This window comes from Solanum dulcamara, chromosome 6 (assembly GCF_947179165.1).
Source record: "Solanum dulcamara chromosome 6, daSolDulc1.2, whole genome shotgun sequence".
Taxonomy (NCBI): Eukaryota; Viridiplantae; Streptophyta; class Magnoliopsida; order Solanales; family Solanaceae; genus Solanum; species Solanum dulcamara.
The window spans coordinates 74793632-74817393 of record NC_077242.1 but is presented as its reverse complement, the minus strand read 5'-3'; the positions used below and the strand labels follow the sequence as shown (position 1 = coordinate 74817393).

The 23762-nt window shown below is 31.3% G+C and overlaps 2 protein-coding genes and 1 long non-coding RNA gene across 3 annotated transcripts; 2 read left to right on the top strand and 1 right to left on the bottom strand.

Moving 5' to 3' along the window:
- Positions 1-9023: 9023 nt before the first annotated feature.
- LOC129891083 (uncharacterized) lies at positions 9024-10197 on the bottom strand. Its single transcript, XR_008767096.1, has 3 exons — positions 10111-10197; positions 9698-9904; positions 9024-9223 (listed from the first exon to the last, which is right to left on the bottom strand). It is a non-coding gene; the product is annotated as an uncharacterized LOC129891083 (long non-coding RNA).
- A 173-nt stretch (positions 10198-10370) lies between these two features.
- Positions 10371-12015, top strand: LOC129891521 (uncharacterized). Its single transcript, XM_055966907.1, has one exon. The coding sequence runs from the start codon at positions 10559-10561 to the stop codon at positions 11738-11740; it is 1182 nt and encodes a 393-aa protein (XP_055822882.1). The 5' UTR covers positions 10371-10558; the 3' UTR covers positions 11741-12015.
- A 2023-nt stretch (positions 12016-14038) lies between these two features.
- On the top strand, positions 14039-18213 carry LOC129891520 (glucan endo-1,3-beta-glucosidase-like). The gene is made up of 3 exons (XM_055966906.1): positions 14039-15172; positions 17489-17822; positions 18029-18213. The coding sequence occupies exons 1-3, from the start codon at positions 14135-14137 to the stop codon at positions 18055-18057; spliced, it is 1401 nt and encodes a 466-aa protein (XP_055822881.1). The 5' UTR covers positions 14039-14134; the 3' UTR covers positions 18058-18213.
- Positions 18214-23762: the final 5549 nt, after the last annotated feature.

The window sequence follows — 23762 nt, the reverse complement described above, 5'->3', positions numbered from 1 at the left end:
ATGAAATTTAATTCATTGCATTAAATTTTCAAGTCTAAAATGTAAATCAATTTCTATGAATATGGCAAAGATATTTTAAGACAATTTCCCAGAATTGCTATCTGGATTCTGTATGCTGGATAATCAGCTAATCATCATTAGTGGATGTGATTGATAAGTAAATCTTTACATGATTTTTAAAGAAGCATCTTTTTACCTGTATAACAAACATGTAATATGTATTTAATAATTATAATTATACTGTAAAAAATTTACACTATATATATTTCACTTTTTTCGGTTGCTCTCTCGTTCCTTCCAATTTTGCTCGCCTCTCTCTTCTATCTCTCTCTCTCTCTTGCCCCCTCTTTCCTTTCAATTTTGCTCGCCTCTCTCTTCTATCTCTCTCTCTCACCCCATCGTCTCTCTCTCTCTAATTGTATTTCATTGTATGATACTCCATAGTAGAGTACTATTCATTCAATTATTTTATGACAAATACAGATAATGAATACATAGAAAAAATAAAGAAGAAAATACTTATATCAATTGTAACATACTAATAGTTGTATCAAACATGTACGTATCAACCTATATTTTTTGTATTTTCATAATCGCGAATGAATACAAGCGATACAAGAGCAAATAAATACTAGTGATACAGTTGTATCAACTCGTATCAGTCTGTATGTATTAAATACAAATTGTATCAGTCTGTATTTCTGTATCGCGAATGAATACAAATGATACACCTTGTATCAGCATGTATGTATAGAATACAGCTAATATTTTTGTATAGCGAATGGATACAAGTGATACAACTGTATTAGCCTGTGTCATTCGAATACAACCTGTATCGGCTTGTATTTATGTATTTTTCATATCGTGAATGAATACAAGCGATACAAGAGCGAATGAATACAAGTGATACAACATGTATGTTATCGAATACAACTTATATCAGCATGTATTTATCATACTGTATTCATTAATACAACTTGTATTCGTTGAATATACTTTGTATCTAGCATATCTACTCCCTCCCTCCAAATATTGCTATTGCTAGCCTCTCTCCTCATGCTATGAATGGTAATTACTCAAACAATAGTTATAGATCCTTAATTAAACCCTTAACATTAGTCATTTCTGAAATCCTCTTTAAAGGACTCAAATCAAATACCAAGATAAGTTATAATTAAAATCAACATGCAATTCACTTCTAAACATTTGAAATGGAAGAAACTAAAGATACTTGTTGCTACTTATTGGAAGGATTTTCTGGGAGCATCCCTACTTCAAAGGGTTTCATTGGTGGTATGATCACTTGATCTTCTGGAATTGTGGTCAAAATCTCTTTGCTACTTGTTGCTCCTTTGTTCTTGATCTCCATGCCTTTTGGAGCAATGACTTTTGATTTGCCTTCTTCCATGGCCTTCCTTTTTCGTTCTGCGAGAAGATTGAACAAATATATAGAGACAAATTCAGAATATAAATATTATAGATTCAAATTCTAAATTTTCTCACAACCTATTTGATTTACTTGATTCAAACTAATTTATTAGTGGACTTCTAACATACATATAGGGTATGAGTCAAATATAAACTCATGATACAAAAATCTCCTTTGTATACAAAAATTTTCTAGTATAATGACAAAGGTGACTTAAAATTACTTTAGTTCATAGCTAGGCTTGAAATCCATGTGTGTAGCATTCTTACCTTTTCTTTTGTTATTAATAATTTTATACCCTTATTAGAATTAACCACTACTAAAAAAGTTGGAATTGGTGATGGTCAAATTTTATAGTTAAATAATAAAATTTGTCATTAATTCTATTTAGCGATGAATTGTTAAAAAAATATAGGTAAACTACGAACAATTTAGCAAAGAAATTCATAATTAATTCTAAAAAAATAAATTATAGTTTATAATTATAATTTATATACCACAAGAAATTTAGAGGGAGGGAGGGGATAAGAAAGAGTCTAATAAAACTTACTTTGCCCCTTTAACATTTTCAATTTGGGAAACAATATGTCCATCACATTTTGAATGGGACAATAAATCCTGTTGATCTTAAATTACTGACTAAACATAAATTAAATTATTACATATATTTTTAAAATATAAAAACAACCTCCAATTAATATACTTTACAAAAATTTAGTTGTTGTAGTAAAATTTTAATACTAATAGTAATACAAATAATGAGATATATCAAGATACTTTTAAAATTTGAGCTCTAAAATAGGAATATATCATGAAGTCAAAAAAAATGTATGAATTTTAATTATAAAATACCATTACTAAAAATATATCACAATTTTTATAGTATAGCGGGGCATTTTTGACATTTTAAAATTATAGGCAATAATTCAATTCATTTTTAGTGATTGATTAAGATCAAGATGGATTTATTATCCCATTTAAAATATGAAGGGGGTGTTATTTTCCAAATTCAATATGTTAAGGGGTAAAAGTGGACTTTATCTATTAAAAAAGCATGTACTTGTTTCTTTCAATTTGTTTATCCTATTTTGATTTGACACGGAATTTAAAAAAGTAAAAAATATTTTTCAATTTTTTGATTTTAAATTAAAGACATGTCAAATGTACCAAAATGCCCTTTAATCTTATGATCTTAGAGATGCTATGTGAAAAAGTTGAAATTAAAAAATTGTTAAAAAAAAGACATATTTTTGTTTTAAATAGATTATTTTTTTTTTAAAAAAAAAAATTGAAACGGAGAGAGTAATAAATGACCTGCTCTTATAAGTTCAAGGGCACGTTGCAAAGCTGGATTTTTTGCTGCTGATGCTATAACTTCATTTATGCTCATGGGGCTTACATTTGTACTAATTGGTACTTCTGCCCCCTCCTCCTCCTCCATAACTTTTTTGTCCTTGATACTACTTGTGTTTTGCACTTGTAGCCTTGGCTTCTTTGATGATTTTGCTAATGGGGGCCTTGTAGAAGCCATGGGAGTTGATTGATCAAATCTATAAAAAAAGAGAGAGACAATTAACCTTTTGCTTGTTATATATAACCAATTAGAATATAAAATACATTACATAAATAACAATAACAACAACAATAGTATCATATTAAGTGAAATTCCACTAAGTGAAGTGTACGTAGATCTCACCACTATCTCCTGCAGATAAAGATGCTATTTTTGAAAGATCATCGACTCATAAAGATGTTATTTTTGAAAGATCTTCGACTGAAGTGTTATATATATATAAAATAAAATAGTAATATAATGTATAAATATATGACTTTCTCGAAAAGACTGTATAACTGATTGAAGGGTGTTCAATTAATCAATCAATTTTGAGTCACATACAATATTTGACCTATAAATAACTTATGATTTTTCGACAAAGGTATTTAATTGATCTTTGACCGATATAAACCCTAGAATTTTCAGGCAAAGGTTGTTCAACTAATAGATCACTCCTTGAGCCTAGAAACTATGAGACACTGAAACGACGTCAGGAGTGCCCTTTTTCTATTAATAGAGAGAATGGTATTTAAACTACATGCACCCGATGATTAAAAATAAAGAGAGTTCGATCGATCAGTCCTGAGCCTAATGACGATGATTAAAAATAAAGAGAGTTCGATCGATCAGTCCTGAGCCTAATGACGATCTTTGACCTATATGCACCATATGATTTTCAAGCAAAGAATGTTTAATCGATCCATTTTGAGCCTAGCGACGATCTTTGACCTATATGCACCGTATGATTTTCAAGCAAAGAATGTTCAATCGATGCGTCTTAAACCTAACGACGATCTTTGACCTATATATATTCTATGATTTTCAGGCAAAGGATGTTGAACTGATCAATCAATCCTAAACTGATTCATTACTCTAATGTTTATGTGACTCTACCACTATTCTAGTGTAACAGATAAATAGAGAAATTGTAGAGAGAAAAGTGATCAACTTACTTTCATTGAAGAAAAGAAAGGAAAAATGTGCAGATTGGTAAATTGTGAAGAGAAGAAAGGGATTAAATAGTTGAGATGTAGAAAAGGGTAATTAATTAAATGTAAGGTTCAATAATTCATCAAACTCCCATAAAGAGAGATTGTTGTAATTTAATAAATTAATAGATTATTAGTATTTGTTTTTAGTTTCACCCTTAACATTAGTTAATTATTTTTCACAAACTATTTAGAGTATTAATAGTGAGATTTAGATTTTTAAAATAACATTAGTAAGAATAATTTAATCAAAATAAGTACTTAATTAATCATTTATTATAAGGAATGCAAAATGCAAATTAAAAAGTAAAACAACAATTTCATAAGTCGAGTTTAAAAAGAGTAAGATGTATACATATTTTACTGTTATTTTTATAGGATAAAGAAACTATTTTGAATTTATTCAAAGCAGAATAACAAGAATAATATGACTAACAAATAAAATAAAATAAAATAAAATAACAATTAAGTAAAAGAGCTTCATTTCACATTAAATGCAAGTTTCCTCAAGAGGATGATGAACATGATTTGACCAAACAAACGCAAAAAAAAACATGTAAATATGTAAGAGATTGACATGCATATACACTTGTCATTCAACAAGAAATTGAGATTGAATGTGTTAAAATTCATGTTTGTCACAATTCTAACCCGTCATGAGTGGCGCCTATATTAACTCTTTTATGGAAAAATCAACTATAAATTTATAATCCAAGACTTAGACATCAAACCCAATCCATTTCTAAATTGTCGTAGACCTCACCTTACTTAGATTTCGTTTAACACTGTCCTAGCCTGAAAGTTTTAAGTTACTACTCAAAAGATTTTCTGGCCCAAATTATTTCACTATTAATTTTTTCTTTAACGACCAAAAGGGATCATTACAATAGATATCAATTTACTCATCACTCGTCCTAAAGTGATCAAACAAGAAAATTGGGCTAAGCCAATAATAGAGTAGTACCTAAATCCTCAAACAAGTGAGGATACTTGTCCCACATGTGATTATCGATTTTCAAGTGGCTTACTCAACCAGACGATGTTTCCATTGTACCTTTACTGATTTGATCTCTTTAGTTCTTAACTTCCAAACATCACGATCAAGAATTGCAACCAGTTCCTCCTCATACTGAAGATTTTTGTCCAATAATATCAAGTCCCACTTGATAATGTAATCTCCATCCCCATGGTAACTTTTCAACATAGATACATAAAACACTGAATGGACTCCGGACAAACTAGGCGGCAAGGCTAATCTATAAGTCACTGGCTCCACACAACAATGTAATGAGACTGAAGCTTACCCTTCTTGTTAAACCTCATGACTCCTTTCATGGGTGACACCTTTACTAGGACTTGCTCACCAACCTGAAACGTCATGTACCTCACTTTGCGATCTGCATACTTCTTCTGACTGCTTTGGGCTACTAAATGCTTGGTCTGAATATTGAGCCTTTCTTACCAAATTAATGCCCAATAGCTTAACCTCGCCAGCCTCAAACCACCTTATAGGCGATCTACATTCCCTCCCATAAAGTGCTTCAAATGGTGCCAAAATAATTTTGTAATGATAATTATTATTATTATAATAGAATTCACACAAGGGTAGAAACTAATCTTAATGTCCCTCAAAGTCAATCATACATGCTCTCAACATGTCCTCTAATACTTAAATCGTTCTCTCTGATTGACCATCAGTCAGAGGGTGAAAAACTATGTTGTAGGTGGGTTGGGTGTTCGATTCCTCATGCAACATACCCTAAAACTTTGAAGTAAACTGAGTTCCACGGTAAAAAATAATAGAAAGTGGCACCACATGTATCCTTAGTATCTCTTTGACATAAATCTTCGCCAACTGTTGAAAATTATAATCCACTCTGATTGTAATGAAGTGGGATGATTTAGTCAACCTATCAACAATATCCAGATTGAGTCATGCTTTTTTAATGTCTTAGGAAGACCCACCACAAAATCCATGGCTATCCTCTCCCACTTTCATTCAGGAATGGGCATTCTCTGAAGCAAATTTGTAGGCATTTAATACTCAATACTTTATCTGTTGATAGTTCTGACACTTAGATATGTACTCTGCTATGTCTTTCTTCACACTCGACCTTCAATAAAGCCGTTTCAAATCCTGATACACCTTGGTTACACCTGATGAATCGAATATAGTGAGCTGTGAGACTCTGCCAACATATTCTGGAACAAATCATCAACTTGGGGGACACAAATTTGTCCCTTAAAACTGAGCACCTCGCCTGCATCAAAAGTGGCATCCTTAGCCTCACCGACACTTCCTTAGTTCTGAGCTTGTTTAAATTTTCATGTTCAAACTGCTTAGCTTTAATTTTCTTAGTAAAAGTCGATCTAACCTGAATATTAGCTAATCCCCACCCTTTTCTGAAATTCCCTACTATATAAACTTAGACTCCAAAGATGGATCTCTCTGACTAGAGGTCCCTTAGACATCCCAAAGCAAGTCAGACTGTCCATCTAACTGTCTTCTAACTCATTGCGTCTGCCACCACATTGGCCTTACCCGGATGGTACTGAAAGGTAATGTCATAATCCTTGAGCAAATCCATCCATCTTCTCAGCCTCTGATTCAAATCTTTCTGAGTGAACAAATATTGAATGCTGAGATGATATGTAAACACCTCACACTTGACACCATAGAGATAGTATCGCCAGATTATGAGAGCGAACACTACCATTATCAACTCCAAATCATGCGTTGGGTAGTTCCTCTCATGAATCTTCAACTGCCTTAAAGTAGAGGCAATGACATTCATGTCCCACATCAACACAATACCCAACACCGAATGTTAAGCATCACAATAAACAATAAAGTCCTTACCTTCCACCAGCAATGTCAGGATAGATGTTGTAGTCAATATGGTCTTGAACTTTTGAAAGCTCTCTTCACATTTATGAGACACCTAAACCCCAATCCATTCCAGAATTGCACTAGACCTCACCTTACTTAGATTTCGTCCAAAACTGGCCTAGCCTGAAATTTTAAGTTACTACCCAAAAGATTTTCTAGCCCAAATTTTTTCAATATTCATTTTTCCCATAACGGTCGGAAGGGATCGTTATAGAGTTAAAAATAGCACCTTTTTTTGACTTTTGTGATATAATGACTATATTTAGGCTTGTTCTGTTTTTGTTTTCTTGTTATTTGGTAACTGAAACTCACTAAATTTGACTATTTTGTATTTGCATAATAGAAATTTTGTTCATGAGGAAAGTTTTCATGTTTACCCTCTATCAAATGGGACTTTATTTTTATGGCTCAATATAAAATATTTAGTTACAAATATTGAATAACCATACTTCATGAAAGCTTTTAAAATTCTTAAATTTCTACCAAAAATATGATAAGACACAAAAATTCAAAACACAACACCTAATACAAGTTCTCTAGAATGTAAAACATTTTAATTCAAGCACAAAGAATCAAACTAGACAATGTACAAGAGCTGTAATGATAAATCTTAATATCAATAAATTATTCTTCACATTGTTAGTTGACTCACTTGACACTCTAAATAGATCTCTTTAACATGTTACTTAATCATGTAAATATCAATTTATTGTTGATATTTACATTAAATGCAAGTTTCCTCAACAGGTTGATGAGCATTATTTGACCAATAAAGAAACATTTAAGCATGCAAAAAATTGGCATACATATACAATTGTCATTCAACAAGAAATTGAGATATGCATGATTTAAGAAATTTGTTAAAAGGACAACTCTTCTCTTTCTTTTGTTTCTTAACTTTTTTTTAAATAAAAAATGACTATATTTAGTCTTTTTGTTTGTTTATCATTTGAGATAATTAACTATATAAAAAATTGTATAATCGTAATTCATGAAAACTATTAAAATTCTGGAATTTCTACCAAAAATTATGATAAACGTAAAAATTTAAAATTTATTAAACACCCTTGTCAAAAGGTATGACTGGACCTAAAGACGTAAAATAGAAATATTATATTAGACATAAATACGCAAGAGACATATTTATAAACTCACAACCGACAATAACAACATTAACAAGTCGTAATTCCAAATAAACTGGGGCGAGAGCCTTCCTCAAAATTTTTAATACGGGGGTTTAAAATTTGAAAAGTTAGACTAATGAACTAATCGAATGGGGTTCACCATCTATTATATATATATATATATATATATAATTATTTTAATTATATATAAATAGTATAATTTTTCGTCGAAGGGGATTCAGATGAATCCCTGATCGTAAGTTCGCTCCGTCCTTGTGAGAAGCCATAAACCGATAATAAAAACATTAACTAGTCATAATTCCAAATAAATTGGGGTTGAAAACGGCCATTTACGACAAACAGAAAAAAAGACCGATGTTCTTTATTGTCATGGACATAATACTAACTCGTCTATATACAACTTCAAATAATTAGTGATACCGTTCATTTTGGGCCTAGGCCTGCACAACTTTAAAAATAGTAAACTTTATCTAAATCCCATAATGGAAAAGTCTAATTACTATACATCCCTCATTGTACCAAAATTACCCGATATCTCCTTTTTTCCAACTTTTCTGATACATTAGTGATGTATCTGATACATCAATTATCTATAGAGTAATTAATGAAGATCATCTATTTATGGATAGTATCTTAATATAAGGTATGATTCGTTCTTTAAATCAATTACTGATCTAATTAATGGGATTAATTTGGTTAAAAAAATAACGGTTGTGTACGTGAAGATTCAAGCAAAAAAACAGAGCATAAATTCAAATCAAATTCGATTTCAATTTTTTTTCCAGTTTTGGTGATACATAAGTTATGTATCTGATACATCAACTTTAGATGTAGAATACTTAATGCATATCAGCTATTTATGGTTAGTATTTTAATGTAAGTTTTGATTGGTTATTAAATTGAATCACTAATCTAATTAATGAGATTAATTTGTTTAAAAAAGTAACTGTGATGTTCATGAAGATTCAAGCCAAAAAACAGAGCATCGTCTCGAATGGAAAAAACAGAGCATCAATTCAAACCGAAGTTGATTTCAATTATTTTTTCACTTTTGCTGATACATAAGTTATGTATCTGATACATAACTTTAGCTATAGAATAGTTAATGCACATCAGCTATTTATGGATAGAAGATTGAGATAAGGTATGATTGGCTCTTATAGTTTCGAATCTCAATGTGTGGGACGGGATCTTCTTGATGACGTATTTCATTCCCTGCATTGACATGAAAATGGTTAAATACAACTTGAACTTTATACATAAATACGATGTATCATATGCATTAAAATATCTTATGCATGAGATGAGATTCTGATACATACAGAAGATGTATCAGAAGCAGTTATATATTATATTCTGATACATAAATGTAGATGTATCAGAATCATTAAAACTTGAAACAACAGAAAATGACACTTAAACATGATGTATCAGAAATAGTAAATCTCCAAAAATTGCATTTGAAAAAGATATTATGTATCTGATACATAAATGATATGTATCAGAATCATTAAAACTTGAAACAACAGAAACTGACACTTAAACATGATGTATCAGAAATAGTAAATCTCCAAAAAATTGCATTTGAAAAAGACATTATGTATCTGATACATAAATGATATATATCAAAATCATTAAAACCTTCACAAAATTTTCATTCTAAAAAAAAAAACTTAATTGAACCCATACCTTTGGGAGATTAGGGCGTGTTGTAACCCCTTCAATCTTGTTGTCTACTTCTTTGGGTGCATGTTTAACTGTAGCTTTCGACTTCAATTTCTCACGTAGCTTATTCATCACTGCTGGATCGTTACGATGTTTGGATCTAACCTCGTCGTAACCTTCCCAAGACGAATCAGAACCAGGTGAAACAAGAATTCCTTGATTTTTATTGGACTGTTTGAGACCATGAACGGATTTCATATGTATCATTGAAGGTATAAGAAACAAAAATAGAAAGATTTACAGAAGAAAGCAAATGATAAAAATTTTAGAAGATTTTTCAAAGATTTACAGAAGAAATCAAAAGATACAAATTTTAGGAGAAATCCGATTGAATGAGGATGAAGTGAAATTCCATATAAGGAAAAATTAAAATATACCTTAGTTGAAACCTTGAAATTGATTAACGGTTGAAGAGGATCAAATTAACTAGAGCAAATTAGGGCGAGGATGAAGGAGGAGGCGGATGTATCAGTGAGGGAGAGAGAGAGAAAGGAAAAGGAGGGATTTTGAAATTTTTTTGGTATAGTAGGAAATAAAAGTAAATATAGCATCTTAATATGTGTAAAAGGTAATTTTCCCTTAAAAATACGTGATTAGGGATAAATGCATGCTTCCTTAAATACCCAGAATTTGTCTCGTATTTTGTCGATGTAGACTTTTCTCCTAAACGGGTCAAAACAAATTTCAGAAGACAAAATATAAACACCAAGAATACGATAAAATTACAATCTTTTTTCCCTTTCGAGAACCAGTGCTCTTCGATTCCTCTTCAATTCAGGTAATTTTTCTAAAATTCTCTTCAATTTCAATTCATAAACCCTAATAATGGAACCCCAAATGCGCAATTTCCCAGTTTTCATACAATCGCCAGAGCTTCAGATCCCCACCCATGTCCTAAACCTTGAAAACCCTAATCCTAATTTCACTTTGCAAGACCTCAAATCATGTTTTCTTGATAAAACCCAGAAATCATTAGCTACAATTAAGGATTCTGTCTATTTTACCTTTGATGGTCGACCCATTAAGGATTCAACTCTGTTACATAGTTCTGGGATTAGCCCCTTTTCCACTTTGGTCCTACGTTTTCGCCTTCGTGGTGGTGGTGGTGATGGCGGTGCCACGGGAGCTGAGTCAAGAGACTGTTATCTTAAGATGTATGCTGTTAAGAAACCGGATAAAATTGACCCAAATGAGATTAGGTTGTCTAGATGGTTGAATTGTGCTTTGTCGAACGAGTCGTTAAAGCATCCGGTTGTTATTGATAAACTTGGGAATTTGTTTAATAAGGAGGCTTTAGTTGAGGCTTTATTGAAGAAAAGGGTGCCTAAGCAGTTTGGCTATATAAAGGGATTGAAAGATATGATTCCGGTTGAGCTGTCGGTGATTCCGGGGAAAGAGGATAGAGGGCTTGGTGATGGTGAAGGGACCGGGTTTCAGTGTCCGGTAACGGGGCTGGAGTTCAATGGGAAGTACAAGTTCTTTGCTTTGAGGGGTTGTGGACATGTTTTGAGTGCAAAAGCTTTGAAGGAAGTGAAATCATCAGCTTGTTTGGTTTGCCACAAAGAGATTGTGGAGAGTGATAAAATTGTGATTAATGGGAGTGAAGAAGAGGTTGCGGCTTTGAGGGAGAGAATGGAGGAAGAAAGGGCGAAATTGAAGGATAATAAGAAGGTGAAGAAGGGGAGGAATGTGGATATAGCTGTGAATGGTGAAGAGGTCATGGAGGCACCACGCTTGAGCGGGATGAAACATGGGATCGAGGATAAGCTAGTAGGCAAGGATATGAGGAAAGTGGAAGGGAATGCTAAAGTTGGCATTAACAGTAAGATAGAAGTTAAGGATGTGAAGAATAGTTCGAGTAATGGATCAGTGAAGCGGTTTAAGGCTGTTGATGTAGCTCCAGCTCATGCTACAAAGGAAGTCTATGCCTCTATTTTCACTTCATCAAGAAAGTCCGACTTCAAGGAGACTTATTCTTGCAGATCTTTGCCCCTTGGAAGAAACTGATAGCTGTTTTTGTTCAGGTGATATGCTAGTGTCTTGGACTGGTTTTATTGTCTCAGAATGTTGTTTCACGAAAGATAGTTACATGCTAGACCACTGAGTCGTAGATGTTGCCTCTTGCCATTTGATTCAGTCGGTACTTTATATGTAACATAATATTGTTATTGTACATTTGATATTACTTTGCAGTGTCTGCTAGAAACACTATAGTAGCTTTTGTTAACTCGCTTATGCCCGTTTTCTGCTGAATTCTTATGAATGATTGGTTACTTCTGGTAGTTCTTGTTATTCTGATACCGCTCATTCAGCTTTAAGATAATGTGATGACCGTCTTGAAGGTGGTTGGCTTCTTCCCAGATCATTACACGGCTTATTTTAACGTGTTGCACTGGTTTTCCTGGAACTTGACATTCTCATTTAGTTGTGTTTAATGCCCAATCCTCATGGGGGCTTTAGTGATCGATTAGCTCTTGAGGCATCGTTTGATGTAGTATATTGTTCAAACGAGAACCTTATTTCATCATAGCGCGAATGGGCAGACTATCTTCTGTCAAGAAGCTCTTCTCGAATAAAGAATTTCTTCTTGTTTCCTAACTATTATTTGCCCTTTGTTTACCTCTCTTTATTTCATTTGATAATTCCTTCCAATGAAAATTGACTTATTCTCAACAAGGTTTATGTAGTTGTATATATGAGAGTTTCTTCTTGGTTTCTGTATGTATTGCTTTCCGGTGGTTTCATGATCTTCGTGTATGTTACCTCATTGATATGCCTTCCATTTTGGCTCAATTTGCCTATACTAATGATTGTGTTTACCTAGTCGTGATATGATTTGCACCTACCAAATCGCTCGACTAACTGATCATATAGTCATCGTTAATTGTTAACGATTGTCTCAACCCAGTATAGTTCCACCAGTGAGGGTTGTGGAGGGTGAGTTGTAAGCAAACATATTACCCCTACCTTTGTGAGGTACGAAGACTGTTTTTGATAATCACTATCTCAAATAGGTAAATTCTCTTGAAATTAATGCAGGTTTTATTTTAACATCCTCCTCCTCCTTATCATCCAAGCTAATACTACAAAGAAAGTCTATCTATGCCTCTACATTTGGTTCAAATATATCACTCTCATTGTACTTCAGTATAAAATTATCTTTAATTTTTGATGGAGGGACACGTGATAAACTTAGAATCAAATGTCCCACTCCAATTTTAAATACCTAAATTCTTTAAAAATTCACCCGATTAATCCATCCCTGACCCATTCCATCCGCTTTGAATTCTTTTCGTCTTTTTTTTTTTTTTGGTAATAAGAAAAAAATATTGCATTACCTTAAAATTAAGCAACACTGCTGTGTATTTGATAGTATCCGTGAGGAACTGTTGTCCCTTAGGATTCTCAGTTTTCGACATGTCCTTCAAAGCTCAGGGTAATTTTGCAATAAAGTATAATGTGAATGTTATATTCCAATCGAAAGCATAACGGGAGGGTTATATTTGAATTGAAATTATATCAAGAGAGGTATATTTAAACTATTTTTAATAATATAGGGGTATATTTGATTCTTTTCCTTTTCCATTTTTATATGGTAAGAATAAAATTGTGTACATATCATCCTCCCTATATACCACTTATGTGATTATACCGAATGTGTTGCTATTATTACCCCTGCATGGAAGAGATATACATGTTGGTTTGAACTGTGATACCTAACCGTATTTAAACTAACGTTTGACCATATATGACATAATATATAAATATGACGTTTAACTTAACTTCAGCTGGCAATTATGATCTCTAATTTTACTAATGTACAAGTAGACACTTTAACTATCTAAAACTTGAACAAATAGACACATTCATCTTACATGGTAATTTTGTGTCTTATGTGACGTCTTATGTATATTGTACCACGTAGGATAGAATATGTGTGTCTACTTGTTTAATTTTATACAAATTTAAATATCTATTTGTGTACATCCAAAATTAAAAAACACAAATATAAAATGAGATCAAATTAAAGAACATATTTATATATTATTATTAAATATATTCAAATTCAATCCAAAGGCCACTCCTAAAAATATCCATTGTCACTTTTCGGACATATTCATTTTTTATGATGTTGCGCAACATACGCGTAATCAAAATAGTTGTAATAATTATGGTATCCATTTCACCTTTGTTGCCACGACACGTTTATACTATTCTATTTCTCCCTTTTAACATATGTATCAAAATAAAAATAGTCTGTCGGCTCACAAAATCTAGAAATCTCCATCTTCTTTCCTTTTGGTCAAAATAGTCCAAATTCAAATTTGACCTCCGTTTTTTTCAAACTATTGTTTCTATATAAATAAATCTATCTCCACATCAACCATCTTCATATCAATCATGGAGCTATCAAACAAAACTTCTTTTATGTTATTTTTTTTTGTTGTTGCTCTTTCTCTTCGTGATGTAACTTCTATAGGTGTTAACTATGGCACTCTCGGAAACAATCTTCCTCCTCCAGCTCAAGTAGCTCAGTTCATCAAGGACAAAACGGTCATAGACCGTGTAAAGATTTTCGACATCAATCCAGACATCCTTCGTGCTTTTGCGAACACTGGGATCTCAATTACGGTCACAGTACCTAATGGCGAGATTCCGAATCTTTTGGATCTCGCCAATGCTCGACGATACGTCGAGCAAAACATTAAACCTTATTACCCACAGACAAAAATCGATGTGATTCTTGTGGGTAATGAGGTTCTTCATTGGGATACACCTGATGTACAGAATAAGCTTGTTCCAGCTATGAAAACTTTTTACCAAGCTTTGGGTTTATCTGGTTTGAAAGGTATAAAAGTCTCTTCACCTCATTCACTTGGTATTCTATTACGATCTAATCCACCAAGCGCAGCCCGGTTTCGACCCGGTTGGGATGTAGGTATTTTAGCCCCAATGCTTCAATTTCTTCGTGAAACGAAAGGTCCATTCATGGTAAACCCTTATCCCTACTTCGGGTACAACCCGAAGCAAGAGGATTTTCTTCTGTTTAGGAAGAATAAAGGTGTTTACGATCGATTTTCGAAGAAATGGTATACAAATTCGTTCGATATGTTGTTGGATGCTGTGTATATGTCAATGGTGAGATTGAAATATCCAGATGTGGAGATAGTTGCTGCGGAGACAGGATGGCCTTCGCAAGGAGAATCGTATGAACCGCAGTGTACAGTGGAAAATGCAGCTTCGTATAATGGTGGATTGATGAAGAAGTATAATTCCGGGACGGGGACGCCATTGATGCCGCACAGGAAGATCGAGACGTACATTTTTGCATTGTTCAATGAGAATACCAAACCCGGATCTATGGCTGAGAAGAATTTCGGGTTATTCCGACCCGATTTCACTCCGGTTTATAATATCGGAGTCTTGAAGGAAGAACAGGTATTTCTGAAAAATTAATATTATTTTTGTGTATATATCTCTTCTTGCTAGTAATTGTTCATCTAACAAACAAAGTTGCTTATAAGTATAGTTAATTAAACGGAAATCTTATTAATGATTTTAGTAGAACAACTTTATTGATATACTAGTAGTTTAATTTAATTAAATGTAGGAGGGGTATTTAGGCCATTTTCTTAATTGGAATTATGATTACACAAAGCTTTTTGTAAATAGTTTCCTTGTCTTTTGGCTTTAAGTGCTTTTTTTTCTAGTTGCATACAGCTGGTTGTAGATAGATGGAATATGTGCTTTCATGTGAAGGGCGTTTAGTTTCGTACGAATTTACGTAAATTTAATAATTTTATTTAATTATTATAATAAAGATAATTTTAATAGCAACATTGTAGTACTAGATTTATGATAATAGTAAAAGTCTTCATATTTGAAAATATATATATATATATATATATATATATATATATATATATATATATATATTAGTACTACAATTAATCAATCTGATACACGTGGCGTGCTGGAAAAGGAAAAAGTTGACACCTGTTCCACGGGCCACCACTTGTTATAGAAGTAATAATAAAATCTCTTCCTTGGATTCTACTTTTATTTCATTCGATATATTTCATGTGTGCCGCTTGATTTGGCACAATATTTATTTATTAGAAAAAAAATTGAAATATGAAATTTAAAATAATTGTAGTAAAATGGTATTTTGGGGGATGAAATAATAAGAGAGAAGAATTAAGAGAAAATGAATAAGTACCCTTTTCAATTATGTTCGAAATTTCAACTATACACCTTAATTTTATTAAAGTCCTATTACCCTTTAAATTCATTTAATTTATAATTTTGTGCACCTTATTGCATATGTGACACATTCAGTGAATCCATGCAGTTGAGGCGCGACGTATGTAAATAAGGTGTATGAAATTACAAAATAAATGAGTTCAGGGAGGTAATAAGACCTTAGTGAAGTTAAGGTATGTAATTGAGATTTCGGACATAGTTGGAGGGCGTACTTGTGCATTATCCCAAGAATTAAATACATTTTTAAACTTGACGTAAATTATTGTTCATCTTCAAACTATTAATAGTCTTAAAACCGTCTACTTGGCAAACTAAATTTAAATTCGATCTGCCAGATGACATAACAAGTGGAGCTCTTAATAAAAGCTGAAAAAAGTGTTGAAAATATTTTTGAATTTGGTGAGAATTTTGGAGTGTATTTCATTCTGTTAGTTGGTGATGTATTTAAGTTCAATTTGTCAACTAAAACGATATTTTTAAGGTCCTCACTATTTTGAGGATGAAAACAATAATTTGCATTGAGTTTGAGATGGATTTTCACTACTTCTCTCCATGAATAATAAAAAACGAGTGTCACGTAAAACGAGATGAATAGAGAGTATTGTTTTCCAGTGCACCAAAAAGTGTAGCATTGCTAGAAAGTTCAACGGCTCCCGACTTAATGAATATGTGACGTAAGTAGTATTTAGACAATGAAAAAGAAATAGATTTGAGCATCATCGCTTTTTCTATCTTTAAATTTAAATTTGAATCTAGTCCTCTCTGTTTTCTTTTTACTTTCTTTTGCTGCTTTTTAGTGTATTGTACTTTTTTCCTTTTTGGTCCCACCAATTCAAAGACGAAGATTCCGTTTGATTATAGATTTTAAAATTTGAGTTTTTGTTGAAATTTAAATTTGTGTTTAAACATGCGTTTTACTCGAAGAAAATTTGAAGTAAAGTGAAATTTCAAGACTAGTTTTTGAAATTTGAAAATTTATTTTTAAAATCTATGGTAAATGGTGGTAACTATCAATGGTTCAATCCATTCTATTTTCTACATCATTTTAAATTATTTTTTGAGGCAAAGAATGGTAGGTTGCATTAATAATATTCGATGGGTTGGTTATGATCCGTTATTTGATTCATTTTAATTCAAGTAAATTTCAGGTGATAATTATGTTAAGATTAGTGGTTGAGCTAGAAATTCATATAAAAATATTTATTATTATTGGGATTTGAACTTGTAACTTGAAGCTACTACTAATCCCCTTACTACACTAATAACTTTTTTTAAAAATAAATTATTCTGTTACATTGCATATATTGTGTATATATATTACGGATTCAATTGAACCACCTTCACTCTTAGTAGCTTTGTCACTATTTATGATTGATTTATTGATTTGACTTGCCTGAATATGATCTAATTCATCTATTTGTCACTTCTAATCATTTACATAATCTTCATTCAGTTATTCTAAATCAAATTTTGTAATTTTGATACCTACAGGGTCGCCCAACACCTTCATTGCCTCCGCCAAAAACCGGCGGCCGAGGCAACAAAGGGCAACCAAAACCACCAGTAGTAGGACCACCATCACAAAACAAAAAATTCTGCCTGCCAAAGGTTGGGGCGACTGACGCCCAATTACAAGCCAACATTAACTATGTGTGCAGTCAAGGAGTTGACTGCACACCAATTCAAGCAGGTGGTTCCTGCTTTAATCCCAACACTATTCGGTCTCATGCGGCCTTCGCCATGAACTCTTACTATCAAAGGGAAGGCCGCAACAACTTCAACTGTGACTTTGCTGGTACTGGTGTAGTTGCCTCCTCCGATCCAAGTAAGTTTTTACAATTATATATTGTATAAATTTCATAAAATGTTTGTTTATCTTGGGTAACGTGGATCGAATTTTCGAACATGAAAGGGCGATATATCTAATTATTTGATAGAAACTAGTTTTGCACCAAGAAAAAAAATCAATAGAATTGTCAAATGAATCATTCTAACGACATTATTTGTTTTTCGTTTTAATTTTTTCCCTAGGTTATGGCACATGCAAATTTGAATCTTGAATGTACAAGCTGAGAAGATTTGAAGGATTAGTATGGACTTATAATATTTATTTGTTAACGTTATGTACTTTGGTTTTCACAAATTAATTTAATAGTATTGGCTTGGTATGTAAACGTTCTTTTATGTGATTTAATTTTATTAATTTCCCTTCTCGATTTGTTTTCAAGTTCATCTTAAATAATATACTAAATCTTGTACTCTTTTCATGCTCATGCTATGTTGAGGTATTGCCAAAAAAAAAAAAAAAAGCAAAAATTTGATCGGCTTAAAAAATATTGTAACTAGTAACAACGATTATAGTGGATGGATAAAATTTCTCTATCCTTAATTAGAAGTTTGTATTAGAGTTTTAGATATAAAAAAAAATTGTTAGGAAGCAGTCTTTCTAACTGTGTCTTATGTTGCACGAATTCAAATTAGTTGAAGTTTTAATATATACAATTTTAAATTAGTTGAAACTTTAATATAAATATTGGACATTACAAATCAATATAATTAAATTCTGTCAAAATATAAAATGTAGTGATATAAGTCATGCCTAAAACCAAAAAAATTAAGCTCAAGGCTGTCCCAAGACATAATTCAGTCACACAAGTCATTCCCTAAGATAAAAGTTCTCTCAAAGTCTATAACGTATGCCCCAAGGCAAACATTCTCTAAAAAAATTTGCCCTACAAAATTAGTTATGTCTAACGAATATAGGTCATAATCAAGAATGCTATGACCCGCAAATTTGTATTAAATGCATAATCAGAAATAAAATTAAAGACTAAGTTAAAGGGCAAAAATGAAAGACCGCCATCAAATAGGAGGTCTTCGTGCAAAAACTTGATATTACAGTAAGCTTGGGGTTAGGCTCAAACATAGTGAATTGATATTGTTATGCAAAAAAAAAAAGCCCAAGTCAATCGTGGCAACAAAATAAAGAATGTCAACGCTTCATAGTTTACACCTCACAACATTTCACAACTCTTTCATAGGTATCAAGTTTTTTCTTCTCTTTTTCAGCTACCACTGCAATCATCAATGGTATTGGGAGTCTCTCCGATCAGGGGCGAAGTCAGGTAGCGCTAAGGAGTTCATCTAAATTTTCTTCAGCAGAAAATTATATTATTTATATATGATTAAAATTATTTTTTATATATATAATCGATGTTGAATCCTTTAACTTTTTCATGTGTTTACTCTTCATATTTTGAACTCTCTTAGTGAAATCCCGACTCCGACATTATCTCCAACAATCAAAGTATCTTTGATGAATTATCACTTTCCAAGCCTAGTACTCATTTTCTACTTGTGTACTCACAACAATAGGAAGGGAAATGTATAATTTTTATTAACTTTATGTGATATGTATTATTGGGTTTCTTTGATTGAAAAATAAATAAGATATTGTTATGCAATACTATGTGTACATTTGATGCTTGTTGGGGGGGGGGGGGGTGACACACACTTTGTGCTAAGTAAAATTAAGGTAAAACCTCTTTAGGTGAAATCTTCGACTAAAGAATACCTATAATGATATACTTTGCATTTCTCCACATTTTGAATGAAATTGTTGAGGTCATAAGAGTTATTTTATAATGTGTCAATATTGATGTCATTTATATTGCTATGATAAATGTAATATGTCGATATCCACTAGAATGAACGAGTACCTAGTTAATTGAATATATATAAATATTTATTATGTTCAGATCATAAAATAATTGATTAGGTCAATTTTTTTAGCGTTAAAATTCGAAAAACAAAAAAAATGAATTGATTCGATGTGATGTTGTATGGTTGATGGCGGCACAAAAGGAGATTTTATTTTATACTGTAGTTTTTTACGAACTTAACGGGTGTTAAAGAGTTAATGTACTTAAATGATTGAATTTGATAGGGTATTTGTCCGTCTGAAGGTATGGAACTCTAGCACTTAAGGGTATGACCTCGTGGTCAATGAAGTGAATTGAAAAATGAGAATCACGAGCTATTAGGTTCAAATTTCAGTAAAAACAAAAATACTAAATTATTTCTTCTCATCAAAATGCTTGAAAGCTCACTTAAAATACTACGAACTACGAATATATAAGAAAAAGATATGAAACTCTAAATTTAATTGTGTAATGTTATTTTAATTTAAGTATTGCTCAATTTCATGTATTTAGTTATTAAAGTACGCATCACCTTTATAATTATTAGCTTCATCAATAGTTTAGTTATGGAAATTTTATTAGTTTTGAAATGTATATGTTTTATTTATGCATATGGTAAGAATTAAAATTACTAAGTGATTGAGAATTCTAGAGAACATTACATTAGTCTTGAATGTTTTCTAAAACAATACACAAGTTCTTTTGAATGGTAGAGATGCCAGAAAAAATGGTCGAATATAATCATTAAAAATAAATTCAGTATATATAATATACATATGAATTTTATTATGTAAATTCAAATCACTTCTGGATAAAATTTATCAAGTCTTTAGTTTGAATTTCAATTTGATTTGATATTTACATTGATTAAATAATTATTAGTTATATGATAAAATAATATTTGTTTGTACAAGTTATATAATCACAAATTAATCTAATATGATATTTAATATTTCAATATTAAATCGTATATCATATCAGATATCAAAATTTTAACGTTAATATTGAATACAATATCGAGTAAGACACAATTATTTGAGGAAATTCTTAGGAATACTTGGGATGAAAAATGTACTAAAACTTATCCTTCACGTTTATTTGTAAGTATTTTAATTTTTTAGTTACGTGGTTAATTTGATTTTTTTATGTTACTCTTATAATTTATTTTTTATTGCGTTATAGATTATTTATGAGGTAAAAGTAGATAAAAGAAATTTAACATAAAGACCACTTCGAAAAGAGCAAGGTTGGACTTTGCTTCAATTGAAGACAAACCATTCACATGAATTGAAGCACGAGAAAGAAAATCTATTATAAAGCAACTAGATGTGTCTTATATTCTCTTCAAAAAGGGGAGAATTAATTTCTGGGGGGCATATGACAAAGCAACACATTTTTGCAATGTCCTGGAAAAAAACTTACGCACAACTCAAAATAGGAAATATTTCTTTATGATCCTATTATATATATATTAGAGACGATTTTAACTCCTCGTAGATGATTGTTTATCGTATGTAAGAAAACTTAATGAAGAATACAAGTCACACATGTAATTTACCTAGTTCAAATAGGCATATTGTCCAATTGAGATATTGTATTGATACTAAATACAATACCAAATATCAAAATAGAAATACAAAAAAAAAAAATTATATCAAATTATGTACACTTTTCTCATGTTTGAAATTTTCTCTTACTCGTTTGTCATTAACGAAATATTGAGACTTTGATCAATTTAATTTATTACGTGTGAGTATTTATTTGCGGATAATTTTTTTTTATGAGATCTAATTCTCTAATAAACAACAAAAAGAAGATTAAAATTCCAGTGATATAAGAAAACTTTGATGCAAAAAAAATAAATTAAGTATAAAGACAATAATTTATAAAAGAAAGTGTATATTGAAACAGTAGAAAATTAGAATGGCTGATAAGATAATCTAATGATACATGCATTATATATTTTTGAATAATTCAGTGTGAATTTGATTTTAGAAGTAATAAATTTAACATGTTATACAATGATAATATAAAAATGGCAGAAATATTTCAATTTATTTTGTTGCTTATTGTGATAAAAAATATATTAAAAATAGTATAATGCGATTCAAAATTTAAAATGTTATGTACATTTAAATGTATTAACTTTAAGCCCCGATATTATAAGGTGAGTCAAATACTATAAGAATCTAGTTCAATGTTTTGTAATTGTATTTTGTATTTTGTATTTTATAATCTTGCTTCCCAACTATGATTAATATGATTTAGTCAAAAAGTTAGGCTATTATATAGTATATTGGTAATTAGTTCTATTCAATTAAAATAAAAGTCAACAAAAGGACAGACAAGAAAACTCTACAATTATTTCACATTGTATTTCTTATTATGCTTGAGGATCGATTTATAATATTATTTTGACATATATTTGAGCAATTTAGTCTCTTTTTATTTGTTGTTATTGATTTAACTCCCTTTTTTTTGTATATTTTGTGGGATTGAGCACTAATGAGCCACTTAAATGTATTAAATCAAAAATAATATACTCAGTAAAATTTTATAAGTGGAATCTGAGAGAGTAGAATGTACGCAGACCCTAGCACTATTTCTTGAAGATAGAGAAACTGTTTTCGAAACACCCTTGGCTCAGATGTAGCAATTCCATTTAACAAGACGAAAATATAGCGAGTTACAAGGAAATAATGCAAAGTCTGCCAAAAGGAAACACAACTACTATAACAAAATAGTGCAATAATCAGAGTACAATACAAGAATATAGTATTGAAAATAATAAATAATGATGGATATCAAAAAACAAGAACTATGGTAACACAACTAGAACAATGGTAAATATCAACCACCCTAAGCAAGACAACGCTACAATACCAACTAATCTTTTATCATAATACGCGTCCTCCACACCCTCCTATCTAAGGTCATGTATTAAGTTATTTTTTGTATGCTTGAGGATCGATTTGTAATATTATTCAAGACATATATTTGAGCAATTTAGTCTCTTTTTATTTATTTTTGTAATTGATTTAATACTTTTTTTGTATATTTCGTGGAATTAAGCACTAATGAGCCACTTAAATGTATTTAATCAACAAAAACATGCTCAATAAAATTTTATAAGTGGAATCAGGGAAGGATAGAATGTACGCAGACTTTACCACTACCTCTTGGATGTAGACAGACTGTTTTCGAAAAATCCTCGGCTCAGATGTAGCAATTCCATATACCAAGAAGAAAATCTAGCGAGTCACAAGGAAATAATGCAAAGTCTACCAAAAGAAAACACAATTATAATAACATAGTGCAATAATCGAAACACAATACAAGAATATAGTATTGAAAACACTAATAAATAGTGATGGATATCTAAAAACAAGAACTACGACAACACAACTAATACAATGGTAAATATCAACCACCCTAAGCAAGACAATACTACACTACCAACTAACCTTCTATTCTATTACGCGCTCTCCACACCCTCATATCTAAGGTTATGTATTAAGTTATTTTTTTATGCTCGAGGATCGACTTATAATATTATTTTAGATATATATCTGAGCAGTTTAGTCCTTTTTTTTATCATCATAATCCATATAATATTTTTTTTTGTATATTTCGTGGGATTGAGCACTAATGAACCACTTAAATGTATTAAATCAACAATAACATACCTAGTAAAGAATTTGGGGAGGATAGAATGTACGCAGACCTTAATATTACCTCTTGGAGGTAAAAAAATTATTTTCGAAATACCACTGACTCAGATGCAGCAACCCCATATATCAAGACGAAAATATAGCGAGTTACAAGGAAATAATGCAAAGTCTACTAAAAAGGAAGTACAACTACAACAATATAGAGCAATAATTGAAATGCAATACAAGAATAAAGTATTGAAAATAATAATAAATAATGATGGATATCCAAAAATAAGAACTTAAGTAACACAATTAGTACAATAACAAATATCAATCACCCTAACCAAGACAATACTACACTATTTACTAACCTTTTACCCTAATACACGTCCTTCATACCCTCGTATCCAT